This window comes from Onychostoma macrolepis, chromosome 04, assembly GCF_012432095.1.
Source record: "Onychostoma macrolepis isolate SWU-2019 chromosome 04, ASM1243209v1, whole genome shotgun sequence".
NCBI classification, from domain to species: domain Eukaryota; kingdom Metazoa; phylum Chordata; class Actinopteri; order Cypriniformes; family Cyprinidae; genus Onychostoma; species Onychostoma macrolepis.
This window is the reverse complement of record NC_081158.1, coordinates 8,051,923-8,062,993: the sequence shown is the minus strand read 5'-3', so window position 1 is coordinate 8,062,993 and position 11,071 is coordinate 8,051,923. Positions and strand designations below refer to the sequence as shown.

At 35.4% G+C, this 11,071-nt stretch overlaps 2 protein-coding genes across 3 annotated transcripts in view; one reads left to right on the top strand and one right to left on the bottom strand.

Annotated features, from left to right (window-relative positions):
• Positions 1 to 1,343: 1,343 nt before the first annotated feature.
• Positions 1,344 to 4,859, top strand: LOC131538471 (C-type lectin domain family 12 member B-like). Its single transcript, XM_058772345.1, is given in 5 exon segments — positions 1,344 to 2,163; positions 2,678 to 2,992; positions 4,007 to 4,077; positions 4,079 to 4,371; positions 4,477 to 4,859. Coding segments are annotated over 4 exon segments (633 nt in total). The 5' UTR covers positions 1,344 to 2,015; the 3' UTR covers positions 4,178 to 4,371; positions 4,477 to 4,859.
• A 4,693-nt stretch (positions 4,860 to 9,552) lies between these two features.
• Positions 9,553 to 11,071, bottom strand: part of LOC131538706 (NACHT, LRR and PYD domains-containing protein 12-like) — a 46,410-nt gene continuing 44,891 nt past the window's right edge. For both annotated transcript variants that reach the window (XM_058772750.1, XM_058772748.1), the window contains exon 14: positions 9,553 to 11,027. In XM_058772750.1, the coding sequence (XP_058628733.1) occupies positions 10,507 to 11,027 (521 nt within the window). In that variant the 3' untranslated portion in view covers positions 9,553 to 10,506. The remainder of the gene's footprint in view (positions 11,028 to 11,071) is intronic.

Here is an 11,071-nt window from a genome sequence, read left to right as displayed (position 1 = left end):
GCAGCTATGAAGCCGCCGGGAAATCGGCAAGTCATTTCTGTCTCTACGTTACATGGTCTTACATACTCTGTATCGTGCGCACAGAGGAGTTCCGCCCCGGTTCACACACACACACACACACAAACGCAAGCGCACACACACAAGTGAGCACACTCCCACTCCTATTTATAAATATTAAGCCGCAAAACGTCTATTTAAATATGACTTCTGTGTGTCTCTGTGTTAATGTATGGCGCAGACGCGCGGGTTTGTTTACTCATACAGAAGCCCGCGTGACGCTTGCGGCGATATTAACGTCTGTCGTCTCACTAAATGAGGACATAAATACATGAACAACATCTCCAGAACTGCTCTGAGAGTCACTTCATGAGCATTTGACCGTTTCATTTGAGAAAAACTATCCTCATATCATATACAGAAATGTAAAGGTATTCACGGCAACCCGTCAAAATAAAAGTTCGGTTTCACTTGAAAACATTGGGCAGAACGTAATAGGCTACTACTACTAAAACTATTAAAACCTTATCTTTAAGGAATAATTATACAATGTCTTCAATGTTATTATCAATATTAAATTCTTGATGACTGCTAGTTGTTTACTACTAGTAGTGAACTTATTCTGATCTACTTGGCAGAATTCAAATGAGCCATTTTAATCTAGATTAATCTAGATTAATTCCAAGATTACAGTGAGATTAATCTAGATTAAAAAAATTAATCTATGCCCACCACTAATATATATATATATATCATAATATAGCTAGCTCAAATTGAGTAAAGAGCGTTTTTTAAAACTTACCAGACTGTCCGACCTCCTCACTCACTTTCTTCCATGCCAGATCCCTTTTATTCCGGTTTCTGTAAAAGTATGAAGATGTATCGTACAGCTCCGGGTATCCACATACAGCGACGATGATTTTGTCTTCCAAACTGACGAGTTTGTGTCCGTGGGTTCACTAAAACCGGTTGAAGTGTAATTCCTGTGCGATACCTGGTCCCTAATGAACAAAAAATTGAAAGTATGGAATTTCCAGAATAATCAAATATCTAAATTAATATACAGTACAATCGATATCTGTGATCAGTTTTTAATTAAGAATATTGCCTAAATTTAATGATCACTTGAAATTGGAGTCAGATTGAACACAGAGCTAGACTAAAATCGAAACCAAATCCTGATAAATTCAGAGGCGCAAGTAAAAGACCGAACACACATTAAACCTTCGACCAGTGCATCCTTACAGGAGCGATTTGGGCAACATGGGATCGAGAAACAAGAATGTTTAATATCTCAAACACCAAACCAGCACAAACGTTCGTTTTTGTAGCACAAATGAATGGCATAGTTTTGGTGATTATTTATTGTTATGGGTTGCCAACTTCATGGAGGTCTGCTTCAACCATAAACTGATCAGCTGACTGGACTTTTGATGTAACAGCACCAACCTAAATATTTCCAAAAAGTTTCCAACACCACCTGGTAAAATGAATACATGCATTTAAACTTCATTTAAATGAACACAATCCCGATTGTTGAAACAAATTAAATGTCCTCCTGCAGCGAGTTGAAATTCCTTTTTACATAAATACTTGAAATACTTCCACAAAAACAGTTCCTTTCTGCATAAATATTAGCTGCACAAACACAGATGAGGAACACAACACAGTCTACTACAGGAGAGAAACTAGGGTTAGTTTGCTGACACTGAAGCTGTCCAGTAGTATACATGAAAATAGAGAAAAGGCTAAAACTCAGAACATTTGTAGAGAAGATAAAATAGAATATGTGGGTGTTGTAAGAGGTAAAGACAGAAAAGAGATCACATATTCAATGTGAGGAGAGTCCAGTCATCTGAACTCACAGCTACTGAGATTAATCAACAATATTTTCAGTATATATATATATATATATATATTTTTTTTTTTTTACTGTAAAATTATATGTTTCATAGATAAACAACTGTAACCATTTCAAGTGCACCAAAAAATAAAAGTCTGGAATTGTGAATGACGGTATGAATAAAGGTTCAATAATGGACTCAGATGACCGAATAGAAAGGACTGTTGATATCTACATCGGCGCAGAGGCTGTAAGAGACATGAAACAAAAGAAAGACACAGAGGACTTCAACACAACAACAACCCGAACACCTCAACACACAGGTAAGATTAAAGGAATAGTTCACCCCAAAATCAACATTTTCTGATTATTTACTCCCCTCCAGGTCATCCAGTATGATCTGATATGAAGTCTTTGCATGCTCCACTTCTAAATATAACGAAACTGACTGATCGTTTTGCTAGAGATTGGGGCCATGTGGATTAATTTACAGCTGCCTATATATGGATTTTGGACCATTAGAAATGGTCTACATTGAACCCTGTTCACTTGCATTAGATAGAGAAAACTCTAGAATGTTTTCCTCCAAAAGCTTAATTTCTCTTCAGCTGAAGAAATAAAGTCATAAACAGTGCATCTTGGATAACCTAAATAATCAAAAACCATTTTTTTAGTGAACTATTCCTCTGCATGTACTCATAAAACACAAGGACAAAAACTACACTAATAAATATCTGAGAAGGGGTAAAGTTACTCTACAGTTGGCATGTTTTCAGTTGATGTGAGCCATGTCAAATGAGGAAGTGAAGAGACTAACATCATATATATCATCTTCAGGAAGTGATGGTGTGAAGATCAGGAGCTGCAGAGCAGCTGTGGTGTGTTTGGTGCTGCTGTGTGTTCTTCTGCTGACTGCAGTCATAGTGTTGTGTGTCACCTTCACTCAAGAGAGACAACAGATATTAACTAAGATCACCAACCTCACAGAGGAAAGAGAACAACTACTAACTAACAACACAAACCTAACAGAAGAGAGAAAGCAGCTACTTACTAACAACATGAACCTCACAGAAGAGAGAGACCGGTTGAAATCAGAAAAAAGTGAACTTCAGAAGTTTTCTGCTGGTGTTTGCCAGTTCTTCAGTCTAAATGGTAACTTGCTTTACATCAGACTCAGATTTTAAAGTGGACTGTATCGGATCTGTTGTAATAAATAATTTAGATCGTTTAAGATATTATATTATTGTAGCAGAAGAGTAAATAGCTAAATTGACATTGCAACAAGTGGCAACAAGTCAATATTCATATCATTGAGCATAAGCATTTCATTACAGTTTTTCTTGATTGCTGACACACAACTCATGAAACAATTCACCATTATCTCACAACTATAAACATAATCTCAAAACTACACACCAATTTATACAAACCTCAACATTTTCCAGGTCAAAATCAAATATTTTAGTCAAAAACATATTATCTTTTATCCGATTCTAATCTTTGGCTTTAGATGACACACAAACCTGACAAATACACAGACATCTACAGAATAGCAGTGAGAGTGAGATCGATTCAGACTGAATATGAACACACGTTACGGTATACTGTCAGTTATTGTACATTAATTAATACGCTATTAGTGCAACTAACACTAACACTTTTTTTGGATTCACATTTAGTTCATGCCCTAGTAAAATAAAAGACAAAGGAATATATTTAAAATACATTTATTTCATATAAAGTATAGTTCAAACCTATTAACATATTTACTTTTAACTTTATTAACTTTATTTGGAGTACTACTTGTGCACAATGCACATTTCTTAATATTAAACTTAAAATGTGTTTTCATGTCACTACTGATGAGGATTGTATGATCTTTGAATAATATTGGCCTTTAAATACAAAATATTATGGTATACCTAACGTATACTTGAAATAGTTCCACTTTAGCACAATCAAATATACTTCAGCACCACTTCTGCATAATTAAAGTACATTAAGTACAACATTTAGCAGATGTTAAGTATACCAGTTCAGTATACTAAAATTACAATTGCAGGATAATTTTATTAAGTACATAAATATGTAAATGTATTTGTATTATACTTAGCATGAAATAAATGTACTTCAAATACATTTTAGTATGCTTATCTGTGTTTACAGGTGGATGGAAGTGCCATCAATCCAGTCTTTACTTCATTTCCTCTGAGAAGAAGAGCTGGACTGAGAGCAGAAAAAAACTGTACAGACAGAAGAGCAGATCTGATCATCATAAACAACACAGAGGAACAAGTGTGTGTGTGTGTGTGTGTGTGTGTGTGTGTGTGTGTGTAATTGTGGTGTTTAGTTTGAAATGAAAGATAATGTGCTGAAATGGGTCTGTGCTTATTTTATAAACTGTGTTATTGTTTCACTTCTCAGGATTTTGTGAAGGACATTTCTGGTGGTGATTTAGTCTGGATTGGTCTGACTGACAGTCATGTGGAGGGCAGATGGAAATGGGTTGATGGCAGCGATGTGACCTTTAGGTGAGAATTCACTGAACTGATTATTATTTAATAAAGGATTCTCACAGTCAGTATCATATCACACAGAAACAGCTCTGAACATCTAATGCTGATCTGTTGATGCAGGTTCTGGCAGACTGGAGAACCGAATATACTCCCGAAACCAGATTAAGACTGTGCTGTAACTCACTCACAAGGATGGGCTGATTATCCATGTGGTGATAAGTATCAATGGATCTGTGAGAAGAGTATTTTTTAAATGACTCATTATGATACATATTTATATATAGTGCATTTTGAACATCTAAATATGTCTTTTAAATATCATGTCTTGTGTTTAGTAATTTTACCTGTTTTTTTTATTTGGATAACCCTTTAATTAGGTTATTCTGTTACTTTTTAAGTAAAATAAACAAAATAACCATTGTAATATTACAACGTTCATATTAAACTATTTAAATGAACTTTTTGTTTGTTCAGTCAAACTTTGTCACATCTTAAGATCTAAACTAAAATATGCATATGAAAAACAACAGTGATGTTTCTATGAACTATAATATCAGCAATACACTGATATAATATAAATGTCCATACAAAAAGCATTGTTAAAAATACTCTTAACCAAAATGATCATGATTTTAGTTGTATTATTCAGGACATCAGTAAAGTTTAATTTGAACTGTGATTATCTTTGAAATTTCTTGCAGCTTTTTGCACAACTACAGTATGACAATGATTTACTTGTTTTCAATAACTAACTGACATATTTCCTGAACCATGTGAAGATGAATCTAAATGGAAAGTTGCAGAAGCAAATCACACAAACAGCTCCTAATGTTTCACTCAGAATATGAACAATTATAGTCTGATTGTGGAAATCACTATATGGTCTAAAAAGTATGTATTTTTTATAAATACATGCTGCTTAAGCACATTCTAGGATTAATATGATATATGGTACAACAACTAAATATAGTCACTATAATTATCACTATATGAAACCATTACGTACATCAAGTATTAAATTGTTTAATTTAAAATATTTTTATGACTGTTGATTGTCAGCTATGCTTGTTTACAATAAGACTGCGATGCTACGCAGATGTGCCGTTCCTGGCTGTGGTAAAGTAACATGTTTGAATATGCTGCCGAAGGATCCCAACATCAGAGAAAAATTGATTCATTTTATTTTTAACGAACTTCCCAGTCACATCAGTGTTAATTTATGCGTGTGTTCAGTACAATTCACCAATGACTGTTTTGAGCACAAATCGCAGTATGATGCTGAACACTTTTGCTCAAAGATCAGACTGTGCCAACTATTCTGGACCCAACAATGCCGCCGCCGCCAACCGTAAGTAACGTATTTCATGTAAAAACTACTTTTTAAAACGGTAATTGCAGTGTTTTTACTTAGTTTACTTGCATATTGTTTTCAGAGTCCATCGTGTTCAGGTCCCGTGTTAAAAATTGTAGGCTGTCAAACTGACCGACCCACTCGGACATCTGTGGGTACATAGCAAAGCTATTATTTATATAATCATACCTTGTGTCATTATAATTATATTCATAAGAATATACCTTTAAAAGATGAAAGGCCTGCCAAAAAACATTGCTTTGAATTGGTGGAGGGTGACGAAAGTGTGTCTTTTGAAGAAGTCTGCGACACTCAGTCTGTCACCAGTGTGACTGAACATCCAAATTATTCGAAACGTTTTTGTCTTTACCATGTTAAAGTGTCATGAAACCCTAAAACACATTTTTTGATATGTTAACATATATGAACAGGTTGCACATCAGTGAAAACAATAATATCACTCCTTATGTCTATTATTAAGTGAAAAGTGGTTATTTTTTTTATTTTTTGGTGCAATTTCGTTCTTCCGGTTCAAAAAGAAAAGTTGAGCCTACGTCACAAAAAGTGACGTATATCCATTAATCTGGAGTATTATTCATGAGAATGAACTCTTACCATCCAGTCACTGCGCTGTATTATGCATGAGGTCGTCTTACAGCGAACATATTTCATATTCTCTCGTGCTCCAAACATGAACTAGCATGTGCACATATGTCTTCTTTAAATAAAAGATGCGCGCATCTTAAAATAAAAGGGCTCTGATACAGCGGTACGTCTGATCATGACCACGATGACATGACAGATTATTGTGATACACAGCAAACAAAGATATAGACGGAAAACTTAAAAGAAGAGTAAACAAAAAGTAACTATGCATTCTTTATTCATTCTGTTTTAGACTGACGTGTGTTATTTGCTCTGAGACTGTAGTGCTGGGAAACGTGAAAATATTATTGGAACTTTTAAATGTTCCTCTTCATTTTTCATGAAGACCAGTATCTCTGCTTATTTATTTCAAATAATAATTTAGCAAAACATTGGATTTGTTCATGATAAATTGTTAGTAGTCTCTAATGATACGATTTCTTGAGTTCATTATCATTATTATATTTTCTTAAATATATCAAGGCGGCCCTATCGCCGTTGTTGATAGTTTTTCTTTCTTTCTCTGCTCACATTTTAACATTCATTTGTCTGTATAATGAGTGTGTTGTAGGTCTATGTTTTATTGGTTGTTTTCTCCCCTATTCCCACCCTCTACACTCCCACTTTTCCACACATTTACACGCCCATTTCTTGAGTCTTTCTCAAATCTGAGGTGTGAACGACCAGTGCTTGTATTGATAATGGATAATCAGTAACAACAAGGTCGTGCCAGTTGAAGCTCACGCAGCCTGTTTGTGAGAGAATCTCGTGGAGAAATTAAAACAAATGAATGCAACTGCACACAGAAGAAACATAAAAATGTAACTTAGTTTTTATATTTATAACATACAGCCTAGTTAACTAACATGACATGACCAAGAGAGGAAGTTCCCTGAAAACCACGATTGCAAACGAGTAGTTAATATACATTTTAGTTCAATATTTGAATTTTAATTTATTGAAAGGATATATTGTCAACGTTGACTGTTTTTGCTCCATTTGGTTAATGAAAGTAGTTCCAAACAAAGTTCACAGCAGAACAGCGGCGCATGTCTGAGCAACACACAGCGGTGTTTCGTTAATGAATGATTCGCGTTTTTGAATTTTGAGTCAATGATTCAGTGGTCCATTTACAAGGACAGGCACTCGCTTCATTCTTGAATGAATCAGCTGTCTGAACGAATTGTTTGAAGGCATGCTTCAATAACTCATTGATTAAGATCACTTGCTGCCACCTACTGGCGGTTTACTTTTATAGTAGCCTATCTGCATTTTTTCCAACATTTCATATTTGTATATTAAAAAAATAAATAAAACACAGAGCTCACATCATGTTGTTTTAATTTTGCATGCAGTGTAAATGCATTTGTGCTATATATTGAACTGTCTGTGTAAATGTATCTGAATGCCGCTCAGTCACTTCTGTTTCTTCTGCAGTGGAAAGATCGGTTTTGTAGATACTGATTTCATATGATTGGTAACAGCCCTATATTATCTTGTTACATTAAGTTAAATTATTAATAAACTGTAAGAATTTGATATGAATTATGATGCATGCATTTAATACAGTTAGGGAAAAATGCCCTTTAATAGGTAAAAAATGACCTGGAAATCAACTTAAATAATTTTTTTTTTGTATGCAGTATACGTATAAAATGTAATTTCCCAATAACAAAATTGTGGCCAGTGAAAATGCTGAGTGGCTAGTAAATTTGGAAAACCACTAGCCACAGTGGCCGGTGAGCAAAAAAGTTAATGTCAAGCCCTGCTGTCCAGTATATTCAAGACCCTGTGATATTCAGCCTCGTAGCAATGGGACTTTTGTGACCATTGATCAACTTTGTCTGCACTGTGAGTACTTTAGACAGTGGAAGACAAGACCCTGTGATATTCAGCCTCGTAGCAATGGGACTTTTGTGACCATTGATCAACTTTGCCTGCACTGTGAGTACTTTAGACGGTGGAAGAGCCAAACCAGTGTTTGCAGCACCCCTGTTGGCAACCTTCAGCTATCTGCTTCCCTGTACTTCACTGGAGCTTCTTTCTTCCAGATAAAAAAGGTATGTGGGGTGTATTTTTTTCCTGTTTAAAATAGTTAAAAAATGTAATGAATAATATTGTTTTTCTTTCGAACGTAATCAGCATTGTTTACATTCAGCATAAGCGTGCTACTGAATGTAAACAGCACTGATTGCGTTGATTACGTTCTGGGGTACTCTCCAAAATGGCGAAAGATGCTAACTCGGGGAGAAGAATTGCTGAATAAATTATGTTATTATTGTTTCCTTAGTGCACAAAAAGTATTCTCGTAGCTTCATATAACTATGGTTGAACCCCTGATGTGACATGGACTATTTTACAGATGTCCTTGCTACGTTTCTGTACATTGATCGTGGTAATATCCTTGCTGTCTATGGAAGCTCTGAGAGCTTTCAGATTTAATCAAAAATATCTTAACTTGTGTTCTGAAGATGAACGGTCTTGCAGGTTTGGAACGACATGAGGATGAGTAATTAATGACAGAATTTTCATTTTTGGGTGAACTAACCCTTTAAATTGTTCAGGTGTAATTTACTATGTTATGGTACTTGGTGTCATCGCTGAACATTCCCTTCCCATATCCATTACTCCAGTGATAGTTGAATTGGCCCTGAGTCTTGTGCTTGACAAGATGGCCTTGGGACAAATTAAACTATCACGCCCCACATCCTCCTACAAGTTGGTGAATGCCCTGGGGCGTACTTCTTCTGAAACTTCTTACACTCTATAGGCTATTTCACATAAAAATGTGAAGAAATGTGAATGTGTAGATTTTGTGATGTGTAGAAACATAACAGTAACGTTACCTTTGTAGGTCTCTCTGTGGCAGCAGAAACTGTTGTCCTGTGAAGATGAGCATTGGGTTTAGCACACTTTATAATACTAGTTGGCATAATTTCTGGTCTTTTGATAGGCTGCTTACAACTGCCTTGGGTTCCGTTGTGACAAGAGGCTCCACAAGGCAGGTATTACCATCAGAATCTGTTTAGACCAATGAAAAACCCAACCCAAAATTAATGGATTAGTGGATTATTTGTTAGGTTTAGCTGATTTTTGCAAAAAAAAAATTCTCCTCTTGATTATCGTTTTTATATATAGAATAGTTTTATAGTTGAGGGAAGATTTTTGCAAATGCAGCGGATAATTGTGGTTGTACAATAAATTGAAGGATTTGGGTTAAGTCTGATGAGGCACAGTGTGTCACTCAATGACTCAGTCCCTAATATTATTGTTTATACTATTAATATTATTACATATAATGTAAATGTTTTGTGAATTGTGTCCTCTCTTTCTGGCCATGACATTAGAGGAGAGAGGCAATGCAGAGCAAGCATCGCTGAGAGCAGTAGCTGTGTGTTTATGTGTTTTACTATTCAGGTACTGAAATTAAATCACCTGTGACAAAAACCAGCTTCGTGTGAAAATTTCTTTATTAACAACACAAAAATCAACACAACGCAGAGGAACAACTGCTACACATGTGTAAACATATGAAAATAAAGCTCATTATGATTATTCTGATTTTTTCCCCTCTTGATTATAATACCCAGAAATTCCGATAAAGGTCATTTTGGTCTTTTGAGGTATTGATTATATTTCACAGTGCAGGTAATGATACATTACAGTCAGTAACATTTTAAATATTCAACATGAATTAAAATAAGAGGTTGATTCGTCATTGTTTTATTATTTGCATTCAATTATTTTTTTTATGTTCTTTAAAAAGACAAGTTTATGAAAAGTGCTTTAAAAATTAAAATGTAATTTTTATGGTAATAATAACAAATTATTTGTGACACTGTAATAAAGCTAAATGACAGTATTTCCATCAACACAAATAGAGAAAAGCACAGATACACATGACACACACATACACACTATACTTACTGACTATATGAGGATTTATTAGACATGTTTATTCTGACATGTTATTTCAGTGACACAGCTGCAGTATTAATTCAATGAAGAGAAGAGAATTTATAACATCTCACTGTTGCTGATTTATCATGCAGCTCAAAATATTATGGGTAGAACAGGCATTGGACAACACATGGGCATATCAGAATACATAGTCAAACATGGGTGCAGGGCCAAAGGCATTCTATTCTGATTCATCAACACAGTGCTACTGATCCCTTATAAACACTAAACCCAGGATAGAGCGGCTGAGTGAATGTGGTCTGTTCTGTGTGGATGAGGCTCATTGTGTCAGAGACACTGTAGAAGGACAGTGTTCCTGCACTGTGATCCACATACACTCCTATTTTCCTGCTGATGGACTTTACAGGGAGATCATTCTGTATCTTGTTGTGTCTGAATGAGTAACCTAAGAGAGAACAGATCAAACTCCAGGACAGATCATTACGTCCAAACACACACTCATCATCCCATCCTTTCCTGCTGATGCTCTTATATGACACTGATATTAGCACAATATCATCTCCACTCCACTCAACCTCCCAGTAACAGCGTCCACACACACTCTCTCTACACAACACCTGATACGCACGACCAAATCTCTCTGGATGATCGGGATACGACTGTTTCTTTTCCACATTTGTCACCTCTCTGTTCTCCTCAGACAGAACGAGACGCTTGTTTGCTGTGTTTGGATCCAGTGTGAGAAAACAGGCATCTGAACACAAGAACAGAGACATTTGTGTGTACAGATTTATCCAA